The sequence below is a fragment of the Chaetodon trifascialis genome, chromosome 24 (genome assembly GCF_039877785.1).
Source record: "Chaetodon trifascialis isolate fChaTrf1 chromosome 24, fChaTrf1.hap1, whole genome shotgun sequence".
Classification (NCBI taxonomy): Eukaryota; Metazoa; Chordata; class Actinopteri; order Chaetodontiformes; family Chaetodontidae; genus Chaetodon; species Chaetodon trifascialis.
In genome coordinates, this window is record NC_092079.1 from 1,690,897 (window position 1) to 1,709,311 (window position 18,415).

The 18,415-nt window shown below is 41.2% G+C and overlaps 1 protein-coding gene across 2 annotated transcripts in view; it reads right to left on the reverse strand.

The window, feature by feature from the left end:
• LOC139352062 (diacylglycerol kinase zeta-like) overlaps nt 1–18,415 on the reverse strand; it is a 189,568-nt gene that overhangs the window by 90,199 nt on the left and 80,954 nt on the right. For both annotated transcript variants that reach the window (XM_070994110.1, XM_070994109.1), the window contains one exon: nt 3,157–3,223. In XM_070994110.1, coding sequence (XP_070850211.1) covers nt 3,157–3,223 — 67 coding nt within the window. The remainder of the gene's footprint in view (nt 1–3,156; nt 3,224–18,415) is intronic.

Consider the following 18,415-nt stretch of genomic DNA (forward strand, 5'->3'; position numbering starts at 1 on the left):
AGTATTGCAACCCCTCTGGAAGTGTCGGTTTTCAAAATTCGCACACTTTTGGGTTTCCTTTGATAAAATAACCAAACCAGGATCATTTCAATAGCCATACACAACTAAAACAACAATTGGTTTCCCCAAATTCAACACAAAATACTACCAAAATGCTGCGGGAAATGAAGTCTAAAGGTCAGGTCAAAAGTGTTGCCATCTCTTCACAATAATTGTCTTTTGTACTGATAAAAGCACACTTCTCCATGTTAAAATCTTGTGCTAAGGTTGTGGATAGTCAGATCAGTCCATTTCTAATGGACAATAGGCTCCAGTTTACTCACTATACATTTCTTTCGCTTGCTATGTACAGTATGATGTTTTCTCCAATGATTTTCAAATATTTGAATGAATCTACCTTCCCCTTTACATGTAGTTGATTTTCAGTGCCAGAGGAAGCAAAATAGCCCTACAGTATCACATAGTTATTGCCATGCTTCAGTTTAGACAGGGCAAACTTTTCAGTGTATGCTTAACTTTTCCTCATCCATACATAATGCTGTTCCATAGGCATGAACAGAACAGAATACGGAACAGATTTGGCAGTTAATTCTATAAAGTAATGGAGCAAAACAATACAAAACAGTACAATGAACAATAAAAGCAATAAAATAGAATAACACAGGTACGAGTCAACCGAAGGCCTGAATAAAAAAACGTTTTCAATTGCCTCTTTAAAAATGTCAATTGAGTCAACCAATCTCAGTGTTATAGGGAGCGCATCCCACAGCTTCGGTGCGAGGACTTGAAAAGCATGGTCACCATGGGTTTTGTACTTATACTTGTACTTGTACTTGCGGTTCAACAAGTAGTTTTAGTTGGCCTGACCAAAGAGCTCTGTTTGGGGCATACGGGTGAAGGAGATCAGCAATATACCTGGGTGTTTGACCAAGCAAAGCCTTAAAAGTTAGCACCAATATTTTAAAATGAACACGATAAGTGATCGGGAGCCAGTGAAGAGAGGATAGGACAGGGGTGATGTGGAATCTCCTGTTTGTTCCTGTTAAAAGATGAGCAGCTGCATTTTGGACTGTCTGAATATGGTTTAAAGAGGATTGACTTAAACAGGTAAAAAGAGCATTACAATAATCTAAACGAGATGAGATAAAAGCATGTAAAATCATTTCTAATTCCACCTTGGCTACCATACATTTTATTCTCGCTATGTTACGCAAATGGACAAAACAAGAGCGTGTTAACTGGCTGCCATGGCTATCTAGTGATAGAGGCTGGTCAAAAGACATACCTAGATTACAAAGGCAGGGTTTAACACAGTCACTTAAAGGCCCAATATACTGCTTAATGGAAGGTATCCATTTTGGGGGAGCAAGTATAAGAGTTTCTGTTTTGCTGTATTTAATTGAAGGCAGTTTTCAGACATCCAGATTTTAATGGCCTGCAAACAGTCATTTAAAATTGATAGTTTGTTGCTCTCGTCAGGTTTGAATGAATAATATAATTGGATGTCATCAGCATACAAATGATGGCATCCCACTAAAACTGCTAATTATCTGACCCAGAGGCAAGAAATATAATGAAAACAGTATTGGACCCAGGACAGAACCCTGTGGGACACCACAAGACAGAGGGGATGTGTCAGACCTAAACTGGCCGAAAGAAACAGACAACCTCCTGTGAGAGAGGTAGGATGAGAACCAGTCCAAGGCAGATCCTGAGATACCCACCAAATGCTTTAGTCTATATAGCAGGATACCATGATCCACAGTGTCAAAGGCGGAGCTGAGGTCGAGAAGTACAAATAATGAGCATTTCCCATCATCTGCCACCATCAGAGGGTCATTGGTGACTTTAATAAGATTCTGTTTACAAAAGGCAGTTTACAAAAGCCAGATTGGTATGGATCATACATGCCATGTGCATCTAGAGCAGCTGTAAGCTGCATCGCAACTACCTTTTCCAGAATTTTAGAAACAAAGGGCAGTTTTGAGATAGGCCTATAATTAATTGGAAGGGTGGGGTCAAGATTTGTTCTTTTCAGCAGAGGCTGGATTATATATAGCATGCTTAAAAAGAGTAGGGGCCTGTTAAAAGGGAGAGATTTATCATGTCAACAATGGAGGGAGCAATTGTTTTAAAAACATTGAAAACCAAGGATGGAGGGAGAAAATCAAAAGGGCCATGTGAGGGCTTAACTTTGTGCAACAAAGCAGTAACCTCCTCCAAGGAAACAGGCAAAAAGGAGTTTAAAATTGTGAAGAGAAAGCAGGCACTTGTGGAGTGGTAGGAGAGACTATAGCATTTATGTTATCAAAGACAAATTTTGAATTTCTTTTGTTGGCTGAAATGAGGTTGGCAAAATATACTGTTCTTGCAACCCTAGGGGGAGGACCAGTAGAAGCCAGTGTCAGTGGTCGCAGGTGACAGGTGTTGTGAAGCATGGCTATGGCCAGGTGATGCTCTAGGGCTATTTCACTTCCTCTGGCATTATAAGTCAGTAAAAGGCGAGGGAGAAGATTGATTTATTGAAATATTTGGAAATCCAAGTAGAAAACATCATGCGTTCCATAGAAATCAGTGGAACTAAAATGTTAGTCAATTGGAGCCTATTGTCCATTAGAAATGGACTGATATTTGTCAAGAATGCTACCAGCGCTGAAGTCTGACTACCCACAACCTTAGCACAAGATTCTAACAATGAGAGGTGTGCTTTTATCAATACAAAAGACACTTGTTATGAAGTCAACACTTTTGACCATGCAGTTTTATTTCCCGCATCATCTTGGTGGTATTTTGTGTTGAATTTGGGGAATTTGGTTGTTTTTGGTTATTTTATCAAAAAAACAAAAATCCAAAAGTGTGTGAATTTTACTCAAAAACCAACACTTCCAGAGGGGTGCCAATACTTTTGTCCATGGTTGTATATGAGTACAATAACTCTTCACTGTAAGTAAAATTATGGTATTTCTGTGTGTACTTTGCATGCATATGGTTCCAAACTTGATCACATAAGGCTGTACACACTTTACATTTATTAGTTAATACCACATTACTTTAATTCTTTTCCTTTTTGCACAGGGAGGATAGCTACCGAGGCAACAGAGGTGGTGGAAAACTGATTAAGGAAAGAGTACATTATTAACAATGTGACGTACTTACAGTCAAGGAAACACCACTTTGGAGATAATCTCTGTGAAGAAAGAATCTTTGGTGGGACTGCCTCCTCCTAAATGACAAACAGACACAGTAGTTACATTAGAGAGTAGGAGATAACTGACTGACAGTGGAACAGGAGCTAAACTGACCTGAAGATGGAACATTTTATTAATGGTAATCCATCTACATATAGAACAGAGAGACCAACAAGCAGATCCAAGAGTAGAAAAGAAGAAGAAATGGATGGATGGATGGATGGATGGATGGATGGATGGATGGATGGATGGATGGATGGATGGATGGATGGTGGCAGACTCAGGCTGACTGAGGGGCAGGGGCTAAAACAAAAGGACACCAGCTACATGCAGTGGGGTGCCAAAGCACAGAAAGTTGCAATGCATTTACGGTGAAACAGTTCCAAACTCTGGTTAAGATTAAAATTGTAAATGTGGATGTGATATAAAGTATAACTACACTAATAAAAAAGCAAATTTGGCAAAGCCCAAAGCAAATTTGGAAAAAAAGGCAGTCATGTAGAGTCCGAGCCTGTGATCAGCACGGGTCAGGCAGGATATGATGATGAAGGATCGAATTACTCCATATGCTCAATGTGTATATTGAGTCATTCAGACAGATGCTGACACATTTGAGCCACGTCTCTGTGTCAGTCTGAATGGGGTACAACAGACTTCAGCTTTGTTATGTTTGGAAACTAAAATAATTATTTTTCTATGACCTGGAGAAAGTTCTCCTGACCTCCATTTCCGCCAACCTCATTATTGCAACTTTTTTTTGTGTTTTAGTATCACTCTGACTTCTTTTCATCCAGCCTCCAATTAGCTCAGAATGCTGCAGCAAGACTTTTAACAAGATCAGAAAACAGACACCATATTACAGAGATTCCTGCCTCCCAGCTCTGACTCTTTGTTAGCGGTAGGCTGAAGTTTAAAACCTTGTTCTTTGTTTACACAGCATTAAATGATTTTAGCCCTGCCTCTATCAGTGAACTCCTGCCCCTGTACCTCACAGTCAGACATCTCAGATCCTCTGACCAAAGATTCTAGTCTGTCCACAGAGGACTAAATGTTGTGGTAATAGGGCATTCTCAGCAGATGCCCCTAAACTGTGAAATTGTCTTTCTCCATCAATTTGTTCTTCCCACTCACCAATGATTTCATTTTAAAGCACACGTTTTACTCACTGTTGACTATGCCTGACCTATTGATCCTGCATTTGTCTTAGGCTATGTATTCCAATCCAAGCCTATCCAAGTTTATTTCAAAAGCACACATCCATATGTCTATGCAAGGCATACCCAAAACAAGTTGAAGGCTGTTTTCTTGAACCATCTGGAGTACATTCACAGTTTTGGTCTCTTTGGAAATGTCTAATGGTTTATCCTCATCATTCAGAATTATGGTAAATGCCAGTGGTAATGAATAATATAAGTGTGAGATATGGGTTAAAAATCAAGACAAGTAGATTGGGGGTATTAAGTACTATACAGCATTAAAAGTTTTTGACAATTATTTGAAATATCAGAAAAATAATTTATCTTCCCTGCTTTGACAATTTTCTGATATTTGCACCCACAGTCCTTTAAAATGGCAAAAGGGAACCTGCAACTTGTCTTTTTAATACACGTGTTCAGCTTTCCAGCATTAACATCTGACAGCATAAGCAGTACCATTCAACCATGGTTTGGGTTTAGATTTCGGACAGATGATTTCAAAAGATGCGGCACTGTCTAGGATATTTTAGCAGGTGGAATAAAGCAAGATTAACTCCTCAGTATTAAAACAAAGGGGAGACCCTGAGTGAATCTCAATAGTGTTTTTAAGAGCAGCAGAGAACTGTGCAGCAGTGGAAGGGTTATACATACAACTACAAGCTGTGTATATACGCTGGTACGCAGTTTAGCGATATGACAGGTGAGAGGCCCAACGCCATGCTTTTTGTGAAATTAATTCTCCGCGTTTGACCCATCCTCGGTCTGTCGATCCTCCGCCTAGCTGTGAGGCGACAGTGTTACAACCGAGCCACCGAGGAGGATTGACAGACCGAGGATGGGTCAAACGAGGAGTATTTATTTCACAAAAAGCATGGCATGTGCATGTAATGTGTGGTGCATGTGTACGTGATGTTGTGATAATAAAAAGTACGTTCTTCTTCTTCCTCATAATTTAGCCAAGTAGGACATGCTGGATCAACATCCCACTCTACATTCTCTGACCAAAAGATCAATCAATCACAGCCCTCTGACATCATCAGTAGGTCTAGATCTGCTATATGGAATGTGTCCTGAGACAACTCTTGTTGTGATTTGGTATTATATAAATAAAATTTAATTGAATTGAGTTGAGTTGAACTGAATAACACAAGGTCTTCTGTTTGCCAGTGCTCTTGTGTAGGACCTGTCACTGGGTGTGCAAGGAGTCAGTCAGATTTAGAAAGGCTTTAACCAATGGTGTCGTAGGAGAGCAGACATGAATATTAAAATCTCAGACAATTAAAGAAGTCATATTTTGGCATGTTTCCAGTCAAAATCAGAAAAGTCATTAATAAAATCCTAGTTATATTTAGGTGATTGGTATATCATGGTGCACAGTACCAGATGAGATTCCTAGTCCTGGCCCAGCGGTCAAAGGCTTCAGGGGGTTCAATCCACCTCTGAGGAGACGGGGTGAGCAAAGGCAATTACTGACACAGACACAGGATAGTCTATGTATCAGAGAGGTCTTCACAGGTCCCACAATTTGTGGCTGAACTAGACATGTCTATTATTTGAAACCTATTCAAACATTAGCATTGTCTAATTTGCTATCAGCTATGCTCTCCAAGACAAGTCTCTTTTTACAACCTTATTTCCCAGGCGCACATGTGGAGGCTAATGATTTTTGCTCAGAGCAGGCAGATGTGCTAAAATGGGATTTTATTGACCTCTTCAACTGTCTGGACAAAATGACAATGACAAGCCCATGCCTGCCTCACATCTTTTGGGATTCACTGATAAGATGGATGAATTGACAAATTAAGAAATCAGCACTTTGAGTGGTCTCATTGACCACAAATCAGCATTCACCCATCAACACGTTCACGGAGGTTACTGTGCAAAGTGTCACCTGCTCATCAGATTGTCAGTGATAACCATTCATGCACACTCACACACCAGTGGCACAGCAGCAAGAGCAATTCTGGGTTCAGTATCTTGCCCATGGACACTTTGACAAGTAGAACGCAGAGGCCAGGCATCAAACCACCAACCCTCTCATTAGTGGATGGCCACTCTCCCTCCTGAGCCACAACCGCCTTGTCATATTTAACAACCTCCATGCATCTAACATTACCTGTTCGTGGAAGAAAGAGATGTGTGGATCAAATTCTTTGACAGTCTGACCAAGAGAATTATACAAGCAGCAGCAAACTACAAATACATGCAGGCAGCACACCAAAAATTATATATATAAAAAGGAAACAAATGTAGCATTATCAAATACTGTGGATGTAACATTAATGATACTTTCAGTCGGCTATTCTGTTACTATCAGAAGGAATGAGTAAATTCCAGGCTTAATGTTGGCAGTCAGCCATCTAAATCTTTCTCTAGATAGATGTTCATAAAAGAAATACTTATGCATTTTCCTACATTTTAGCTTCCTCTCTGAAACTAAACCCAAACAGGGAATAGTATCTTCGTGAAGTGAGGGGACCAGCTTCTGAATGAGTCACTGCTCTGAAGTGGGGAGAACAGATAGATGTGCCTTTTCCAGATGTGCACAACATAACAAATGGAACCATGGTAACTGTGCACAACAATGCAGCATCAAAATGCTTAGAGAACAACAAATTATTAGTATTAAAAATCTGCCATATTTTTTCTCCAAGTGAGGAAATACAATATTCACAGTTTGCATAATCCAGTTGAAATTCATATACCTTTTTTAAGTGCTGTGCGATCCAATCATCACTAAAGCGCATGTACAGTAGTGCAAGCAAGGCAATAAAAAGAAATGGAACGGTCACTCGTCATGTTGAAATGTAAGATGTGTTGATTGATTCACTACGTCAACTCATGCACTGACTAACACGCAAAAAACATTCCACCTTAAAAGCAGCAGCTTGTTGAACTGTTTTCATAGCTTAGCCTATCAGATGAGCTTGACGTCTGCCTGCACTGCATCTTATTCCCAGAGTGGATGTTTCGAATGCAGCTTCATTTGTTCTACACAAATAAGTAAACTACTCGTGTTCTTTTGCCTAAATTGCTTAATGTCACGCTAATTACATCCATGGTATCGCTTAATACTACTAAATGTTTGATTTGTGGCTGACTGCCACATAATATTGTCAACATGATGAATTATTCATAATGTCAGCCTAACGTTTGATCATGTGTCATTAACAGTTTACCCGTGTATATAAATTTGCCACCATCAGAACAGTGGTTACATAACCTTTAAACGCACCTCAATTGAACTGTGCACATGCATGCATACACGTGCAGACATAGGTGCACATAGGTGCTGAATAGATGTGACAGGAGGAAAGCAAGACAAAGTAAAGACATTTTATTTTCAAACTGCAAACCGTTCATGCAGACTGACAGAAAGGTTGGTTGAAGAAAACACCTCTCTTACTCTCCTCCACAGCGATTTTCTGTAGTTAGCAAATCCTGCTCTCAAGTTCAGCGGCAGTCTCAGGCTGAGTAAAAGGCCTGCAGGCTTTTACAGTGTATTCAAAAAGTGAATTTGTCTGACTGTCTGACTCTTCACCTTCTTTCTTCAAATGTCTCTACTCCTGTTTGTCTTTTTATACATTAAGTTGCTGAGTTCTTTTTGGGTTTCGGTTAGGTTTATTAAGCCTTCCTGGCTTGTTTCTGATTAATTCTGCTCCTGAAGTCATGTGTGTTATTTATCAGACAAGAGCACCAGCCTGGAAGCGCAGTTTACCTGTCGCTCCAGGTGTCAGCAGTGAGATGCACCTCTCCTCAAATTTCTCTAATAATAGAAGACAAATGATAGCTGGTTCAGAAGAACTTCCACATCATTTTTAATGGCCTATTCCTCTTCTCTGAAGACATCGTGCAGATGATGCAAATAAAGATTGTGACTGTTTTGCAAATCATCATATTCTGTTTCTATTTATGTTTTACACAGTGTCCCAACTTCTTTGGAAATGGGGTTGTATGCATTTAGAAATTACTTAAGGTTACTATTGTTGGTTAAGTGGTCTTGTCTGCTTCTATGAACTAAAGAAATGGAAAGGGCCACAGAGCTCTGTGCTTTGTGAACACAATTCAGGTTGCATAGGCTGTAAAAGCACAGCGACCTCATCCCCTTAACCATACGTCAGTCTGAGAGAGCATGACATCCCTCTGGCCACTGAGAGGAAAAAAAGAAAAGATGGGAAAAAGACACAGTGAGCAGGTGAGCTTGTTTTCTCTCCCTTCTGGTAGTATTTGTCACATGTTATGACTGTTCAAAGCATCCCAATAGCTCATCTATGATTTATACTGAGCAGTTATGGCAAGACAATGCCAATCATGTTCTGAAGGAAAAAATGTTAATTACCAGCATTTTTGTTAACCTCCACAATTCTGACTACACTGTGTCAGGATGTATGATTCCATCTGACTTTTCACTGCTATTGATTAAATGATCTTTGGTTTTCTATAGTGTTTCCCAGTTCCCCAGCAATGTGGGTATGGAAATCTATTAGATCTGGGGTGCGTTTACTGACATCAATACTTGCTGAAATCTTTAACTTATTTTTTGTTATAATACAGTACTTTCTAGTTCTAGAAATTAAGACACCCTTGAATGGTTGAAATTGTTCTTTATGAGTTGCAGTCTCTTTATTCTGGGTAACACCTTGCAACCTTTCTCAATTAAATACAAACCAGAGTCTTTGCACATAAGGTGATATAAAGCTGGCGTGAAATTCCAAAATCTCAAAAACTGTAAAGGTAGAGGATATTTGTTTCAGTACACTCTGTGACTCAAATAATTTCTATCATAATCTATTTATGTCCACTACTTGGATGCACGGAACAGAAAGACTAGGGCATGAATTTTATCTGGAGAGTTTTGCCAGTGCATCAGTTGTTGTCCATCACAGGTTTTCTTCTTTTTTTGTTCCTTGTTTATTTATTTATTTATTTCCCAATACTGTACTTTCTAGTCCCTCCCTGTGATGTGATAGGCCAGTACCTCTGAACTGTGACTGGCCAGTACTCATTGCTCTGCTAGATTTCTGGCAAAAAGCCTTCAGGGAGTCAGGTGATATAGCATAAAGAGCAACACAGTCCACATAGGGAGTTGTTTGTGATGGATGGGTCAAACACAGGACATTCACCCAGGAGACGAGGAGACTCAAAATGCATTCCATGGGAAAAAAGAAAATCCAGTTGTACTTCAACACATTTTATGCCACAAAACATCATTATCCAATAGATTTGTATCGTGTGTAAGAAACAGAGCAGGTCACACGTGGTTCTTGAGGGCCACTGAATCTGTATTTGTATTTTTTTTACATTCATATTTTTGTTGTATTTACAGTTGACTTGCTGACGATGAATTGGTGGTATTTCTTCATTTGAAAGAACAGTAATTATTTTTATTTAAAACTAATAGGAACTAACAGGAACTAACAGGACGATTCCCCTTGGAATTAGTGTTATGAAATAAGGTCTTAATATGTGATATTAGGTATCACTGGTACCTATTGTATACTAACTAACTATTTGTTTTGTTTTTTTCCAATTGTTGGTGCAATGTCAAACATGTTTTTACAAAGTATTACGGAATGGAGCAGTAATTATTAGAACAATAAATACCTATAGTGAATCATGAAGTAACATAACTATGCAAACAACAATTATTGGTACACATCATACTTTGTATGAAAGATATAACTGCTCTTTTCTTTGTAATCCTGTCTTCTACTGAGTGTGTCACAGAACAAAACTAAGATAAGTTTGTTCACTGAACAATAAAGCTATCCCAAATACAACACTTGACAGACTTTTGAAACATTATAACTGTATTGAGTTGTCAGTTCTAAAGAATTGCCTTTCTCCCATGTTTTTGTTCTCAAGTCTCTCCTGAGGAGATCAGAGCCTCAAAGAGACTACCTGATTATCTCATTATTTGTTGAGTAAGACAGGGTGGCTATGGCTCAGTACAAAGAGGGTCAGGGTTCAGTCCCTGGCCCCTGCAGTTTACATGTCAAAGAGTCGTTGGGAAAGATACTGATTCTGTGTGAGTGTGCAGGAATGGTAATTGCTGATGAGCAATTGGATGACAGCCTCTCTCACAAATGTTTAAGATAAGATATTTTCAATTAAATGTTATTTATATGGTGTCAAATAACAACAGAAGTTATCTCAGGACACTTCCCATATAGAGCTAGTGCAGACCATTGTCAGCGTATCAGGCTTACTCCTCGCCAATCTGGGATCCTGTCCCCCCAAATTCCACCCCACCCCCTACAACCACCCTGTCCCCCTCCACCACCACAGCACCGACGGGCACCACCTCCACTCCCTCCAGGGCTTGATCTGAACCTACTCCAGTCCCCTAGTAAGAGCCCAGCACAGCCACCTATTTGGGTTGATAACTGATGTGTTCTGGGTCCAGCTTTTAAGGCAAATGTTATGCCTGACTTTTCCAAGGAAAAGCCAGGGACCATTGTGCCGGAAGCTTCATTGATTTATGTCTCAATAGGTAGTGTGGTGGAAATTCTTGTGAGCTGAAGGAGGGAGTTCACCAGGAGACTTCAGATGTGTTATGCAGAGGTATTTATTGCAGGCTTGATGCATCAAGGAGAAGTTGATGAGCAACACAATGTCCACAAATGAACCAAGGTAGTGCCACACCAAACTCTGAAGATGTCCAATCTCATGGGGTGTATTAATACCCCCAATGTCACATGTTTTCCCTTCTATTCCTTGCACTATTTCCTTATTATGGATATTCTGTACCCTCCTTCTACATTTCTGGTACTCTATTGGATAGTCAAAGCCCAAACAATAGCTCATACCATACTTACGTATGCCCTGACATCCATCCCTCTAACTGAGGACACTTTTGACCTAATTCTCTTAAAATGTCAGTCTATACAGTTTATCTGCAAGACCTTGGCTACCTCACGAGGAGAGACTTCCTATCTGCTGTCTGCTAGAATGGCCTCCAAATATTATGTTGTGTCTCTGTCTGAGGCCTCTGTGTTATCCAACCCTGAGACTTTTGGGCGCCTTAATACAGAAGGCCTGTGATAGAAAATTCCCTCACAGGTAGGAGGAGACGATCAGTCCATCTCTCCAGAAACATCATATCATCGAATTTAACATGTATTCCATGTCAGCCATAGTATGTTCTAAAACATGGGGATGTTGGACTTTTTAGCACATTTAAGTTAGCTCTTTTAAATGTTAGGTCTTTGGCAGGCAAATGATTCTTAATCAATGACTTCATCATCAAGCACAAGCTTGATTTTATGTTTTTACTGAAACTTGGTTAGGACAAGATAACAGCGCAGCAGTTCTCAATGAGTCAGCCCCTCCGAATTTCAGTTTCATAAGTGAGTTAAGAATGCATAAGAGAGGAGGTGGAGTCGCCATTTTGTTGAATGACAGCATTCAATTCAATAGAGTCTCTTATGGTCAGTTTGAATCTTTTGAATATGTTGCCATTCGATCAAAGTCTCCCTGTCGATCAGTCTTCGTAACCATCTACAAGCCCCCAAAATACAATGCAAAGTTTTCCGATGAGTTTGCCAATCTATTGTCTGTTGTTTGTATTGATTTTGACTGTGTTGTGTTAGTGGCTGACTTCAACATTCATGTTGATAATCTCAAAGATGGATGTGCTAAAGAACTTTTAAACATCCTGGATTATTTTGGCCTATCTCAGCACATAACACATTCAACGCATAAGAAAGGGCATATATTAGATTTGGTTATTTCCAAAGGGCTTAATATCTCTGAGGTTGTGGTGACGGATGTTGCACTTTCTGATCATTACTGTGTGTCATTTAAAATGGCCACACCTGTTATTCTTAACAAAAGTGGAACAGAGGTAATCAAAAAGCGTTATATTAATGATAACACCTGTGCAGTCTTCACTCAGTCTTTTAACACCATCACCAACACTGTCCTCAGCTTCAACTGATGACCTTGTAAATAGTTTCAGTTCCAAAGTTATGACTATTATTGACTCCATCGCCCCAATTAAGACCAAAGTTTTGTCAGGAAGGAAAAAGGCACCTTGGAGAAACAACACACTGGTCAAAGTCCAGAAAAGAGTATGCAGACAGGCAGAGCGCAGGTGGCGGAAAACCAAACTCCAGGTTCATTATGAGATTTACAAAAACAGTCTCCACCCCTATAACCATGAACTAAAGAAGGCAAGGCAAGCATTCTTCTCAGAGATTATCAACAGAAACTGTAATAATGCCCGCACTTTGTTTTCTGTTGTGGATAGATTGACAAACCCCACAGCATCAGTCCCTCCTGAGCTGCTATCCAAGTCATGCAATGATTTTGCAGCCTTTTGTACAGATAAAATTTCAAGGATTTCAAGACAGCGTGCAGCTCCAGCTCATGCAAAATGATAAGTCCATCCGTGCCTTCTTGTTCTCCAGTTAATCTATCACATTTCAACCCTCTAGATAATACAAGGCTAACAGAAACTGTATCACAGTTAAAATCCACAACATGCTGCCTTGATACTCTGCCAACAAACTTTTTCAAAAATGTTTTTAATTGCATTGCTCCAGATGTGTTGCAGATAAATAATTCTCTTCAGTCTGGTCAGTTTCCCCAGGCCTTGAAAACTGCAGTAATAAAACCTCCTAAAAAAGACTAATTTGGATGCTTCAGTAAGTAACTACAGGCCAATATCAAATCTTCCCTTTCTAGGAAAAATTATTGAAGGGTTGTTTTTCAACAAACGCATGCTTTCATGATGCAGAACAATCTTTTTAATGCATTTCAGTATGGATTTCGTCCACACCACAGCATTGAGACTGTACTTATCAAAGTTTTAAATGACATACATCTGAATAATGATGCTTCCAAAACCTCAGTCTTAGTATTATTAGATCTCAGTGCTGCCTTTGATACAGTTGATCATGACATACTTCTTGACAGACTGGAAAAGTGGGTGGGACTTACTGGCACTGTACTACCCTGGTTCAAATCCTATTTACAAGATAGAGACTACTTTGTGTCAATTGGCGAACATGTGTCTGCGCGAAAAAAGATCATGTGTGGGGTGCCACAAGGGTCCATTCTCTGACCGCTTCTTTTTAATATCTACATGTTGCCCCAGCTTAGATTATGGAGCATCATAATAGTTCTTATCATACTTAAGCAGATGATACACAACTTTATATTTCTGTGTCATCACATGACTACAGTCCCTTACTTTCACTGAGTGAATGTATTCATCAAATCAATGAGTGGATGTGCCAGAATTTTCTTCAGCTTAATGCAGATAAGACAGAAGTGACTGTATTTGGCCCCAAAAATGAAAGGTCAAAGATCAGTGCTCACCTTAACTTCATGTCACTGACAACAACAGATAAAGCCAGAAATCTTGGTGTAATTATTGATTCTGACCTGAATTTTAACAAACATTTAAGGCTGATTACCAAATCAGCCAACTACCACCTGAAAAATATAACCAGAATTAAGGGATTTCTGTCCAAAGAAGACATGGAAAAAATTGTTCATGCATTCATTTTCAGTAGGTTGGACTATTGCAAGGGAGTCTTTACTGGCCTAAACAAAAAAATCAATTAGGCAACTACTTCAAAATGCTGCTGCACGAGTCCACCAGAAAAATGGACCATATCACACCAGTCCTCAGATCACTACATTGGCTTCCCGTGAATCAAAGAATAGACTTTAAAATCTTACTTTTGGTCTACAAAGCATTAAATGGTCTAGGACCAAAATATATTCTAGAATTATTAACTCCATATGAAGCATCCAGACCTCTCAGGTCATCAGGGACAGGTCAGCTCATTTAAATCAGGGTTGAAAACATTATTATTTGCTACAGCTTTTACTTAAAGTAAATATATTTGCTCAATGATTTTAATCATGGGGCTGCACGGTGGCGCAGCAGGTAGTGCGCTTGCCTCACAGCAACAAGGTCACCGGTTTGATTCACGGGTCGGGCCTTTCTGTGTGAAGTTTGCATGTTCTTCCCGTGCATGTGTGGGTTCTCTCCGGGTACTCCGGCTTCCTCCCACAGACCAAAAACATGCTCATTAGGTTAATTGGTGACTCTAAATTGCCCCTAGGTGTGAGTGTGAGCGTGAATGGTTGTTTGTCATATATATGTTGCCCTGCGATCGGCTGGCGACCGGTCCAGGGTGTACCCCGCCTCCCGCCCATTGACAGCTGAGATATGCTCCAGCCCCCCCGTGACCTGGAAAGGGATAAGCGGCATAGAAGATGGATGGATGGATGGATGGATGGATGGATGGATGGATGGATGGATGGATTTTAATCATTCAAAATGCTAAATTATTGTCTTTTACTGGCTTCTGTTTTTAATTTTCCTTTAATTGTATTTCATTTTTATTTTTATATTCTCTTCTAATCTCTTTCTTTCTTTGAAATGTATGATTTTAATGTATTTTTATGCTTCTGTAAAGCACTTTGAATTGCCTAGTGTATGAATTGTGCTGTACAAATAAATTTGCCTTGCTTTGCCTTGCCTTGCCATACAGAGACCCAACAATTCCCTGATGAGCAACCACTTGGCGACAGTGGCTAGGAAATCTTTTAACAGATAAATAAATCAGATACACTTTAGTGATCCTACACCAGGGAAAATTAAGTTATTACAGCCAGAAAAGTATTAGAAGATAGGCAGAAACAGTGGAATAGAAGCATAAAAAGTAAGAAAAAATCAAATATGTATATGCATATCATGCGCACATTATAAAAATGCTGTCACCATCCTTTATAGTGTGACCTGAAACACTACCAATGCCATATGTTGAACTGCACTTGAGAAATAGCGTTGCATGAAAAAGAACACTGGATTGCTTGAGTCTATGTATATGTACATTATGTACAGATTATAAAAAGCACTGTTGCCAATATGGTAAATACAGTGTTTGTACTATTACACAGTTGAACAATATATATAATAAATTAAAAAATTCCACAACCCCAGCAGACCACTCTGTAGAAAACTGCAGATGCCACCACAGAATCATAAAACATTTTTAACAGTGTCCTTTAAACTCCAAAGGACCCCAGTCTCCTTAGCAGGTGGAGACAACTTTGGCCCTTTCTGTACAGGACATCTGTGTTGTTTGTCCGGTCCAGTTTGTGGTGAAGATATTTTTGTACTCTTCCGCAATCTCAATGTCCAAACCCTGGATGCTCACCATTGTAGTCCGTGGCACATTCCTGTGAAAGTCTATCACCATCTCCTTTGTCTTGTTTTAGGTTTATGTACAGGTGGTTAAGTCCACACCAGTTGGCAAAGTTGTTGAAGATCCCCCTGTACTCCAGTTCATCCACTTGTGATACAAGTCCAACAACGGCTGTGTCTTCCTTCTTCCAGGAGCCTTTGCCCTGTGGATAAGCCCTCAGCCCAGCCCAGCCTCGGTCGTGACAGGAGTTGGAGCTTCGTCAGATCAGAGTGTTTCTTGTGCTCTCGCCTTTAGTTTTCCCATTTTTGTGGACACCCTTAGTTGGACTGTGCAGAGTGTTTTTGTGCTCTCGCTTTTCGTTTGCCCGTTTTTGTGGACACTTTTGGTTAATAAACCTTCTGTTGATTTCGACCAGCCTTAGCCCTGTGTTCTCTCTTTTGCCATCCCTGTGAGTTCACCTTCCTCTGGTCTCAGCATGTTCAGACATGTAACAGTACGATCCGACCATGCAGAACTCGGATGGCCAAGAGATGGACCAACCCGGCATGCAGCGAGCTCTGGTTCACCACGGGAATCTCCTGGGACGACACGGTCAAGCACTAATTACCCTCCTGGAACAGAATAGGGCACTCAGCGAGCAGGTGAGATCATTAACCGACAGCCTGGCTCGCCGTCTTCCTCCTAATGACTCTGTTAATCCCTCAGCCTCTCTCCCTGCTGTCCAGTGATGCCACCGGCTGCGGCCGCCGCCACCTCGCAGGACCCTCCTTGCAGCCTCGACTCACATGCGACGGACCCAGAGCCTTTCACGGGGGAACTCTGTAAGACACAAGGTTTCATCCTCCAGCGTGAAATGATGTTTGCACAGAGACCTCACACCTTCAGTTCAGACATTAGTCGCATCAGATATATTTTCACTAGGTTACGGCGGCGGGCACTAGTACTCATAACTGGGCTGAGGCTTTCCACTCAAGTAATCCCATAGATCAACTCACCTGTGAAGAATTTTTAATCCATTTTTGCTCTGTTTTTGATCCTCCCGAACACGAAGAGGAGGGTGCGTAGAGACTCCTCTCCCTCCGCCAAGGCAACAGAAGTGTGGCGGACTTCTCGGTGGACTTCTGGATAGCCACCAAAGACGCCCGGTGGGAAGAGAGGGCACTGTGGGGGGAGTTTCTCAAGGCGTTGAACAGTTCACTGAGGACTGAAGTCGCCAGATGTGTGTTACCCACTGACCTGCGGTCTCTAGTCTCTTTCATCAGCAGGCTTGATGAACAGATTCGGGCCGGCCACAGGGACAGGAGTCCTCATCCGCTCCACCTGACGCCATGCTCGTTCCCTGCCACCACGCGTCACTCCCACCTCCTCCAGAACCCATGCAGCTGGGAAGAAAGCGCCTGACTGAGGAGGAGAGGTGTCGTCGGATACGAGCTGGAGAGTGCCTCTACTGCAGCCAGCCGGGACAGCCAGCGAGCCCAACAAGCAAGTTCACCAAGCTATCGATCTCATTCCACGTCACTGAATCCACTGAAATCTTCATCCTCTGTGTCGCTCCTGAACAACAGCCTTTCTGAATCCCGACAGGATGGTTTTGGTTGTTACTGAAGTCCATGCTTTGTCAATCCATCCAAGGACTTGCTGGAAAGTTGCATGGCGCATCCTCCCCATTGCCGTGAAGCTGTGCTCTCCATCCACCATCCACTCCTCCCACAGGCGAAGCAAGGCTGCCTTAAAGCTCCGGTTCACAGAGATGTCAAGTGGCTGGAGTACTTTGGTTAAGCCTCTCAGGGATAATGGCAGTTATGGAGTTGCAAGCTTTTAATTTATTTTTGAATTGCGGCCTTATGTGCACTCGCATACTGTCCATCACAAGCAGGGCTTTGTGTATTTTAAAGAAGCCACCAGGACGCTTAGTGTAGCACTTTGTAAGCCAAAGCTTTCTCATTCACAGCCACGACAACTTTGGAGGGGAGGGATTCGTGTTTTGGCATGGTTTTCCATTTGAAGATGACCATCGGTGGCAGTCATTTAAATTCCTCTCCTTGGCAACTGCCTGGGTGTGGAGATGTAACTGCGCTGTTGACAAGCCTCTCCTGGCAGCACGTTGTTCAAGCACCCATCTGTGGACTCGTTTCTCCAGCTCTGGCCATCGTGCTTTAAGCCCGCGATTAGCTTTCTTTGCTTTTTTCTTTGCAATAAGAGAAACCTCTGCTTTTCACCAGTCCCTCACAAGTTTCTCACTCACTCCAAACTTTCGTTCTGCTGCAAAATTACCATTTTCGGCTGCATATTTCACTACCTGCAGTTTGTAACCTGCAGTATAGGATGTTCTTTTGGGGGGCATTTTGTTTGTGTTCAGACTTTCTCAGTCATCTTTTTTTCAGGTAATTTGTGGTGTAGGAGTGGTATAGGTGCAGTATATAGTTGTCACAAGCCTAGAGCGCCCTCACGCAGCTGTCAACAGTAATCCGTAAACTGTGACCTCACCTAACTATAAGTCGCAGGACCAGCCAAACTATGAAAAAGGTGGGACTTATAGTCCAGAAAATATGGTACACATAGTTGTTTTTGTATTTTTTTCTGCACACTTTTTATTTTGACTCTGTTGTGCAACTATGCTTCCTCTTGCTGGCTGTAACGACTGAATTTCCCCAGTGTGGGATCAACACTCTTATCTTAATTATTTCATCCAGAGGTGTCTGGGACCACTCCAAAGCCTGGGCAGCATCACCTTGTACAGGCAGAAGAGCAAGCTGTGGCAGGCACTAGAGCCTAGCCTATTCTGCCTGCCTATTCGGCCATTCAGTGCTGGTCTGACCAAATATACTGAGCTGTAGACTAATGGTTCGCACCTCACAGTCAT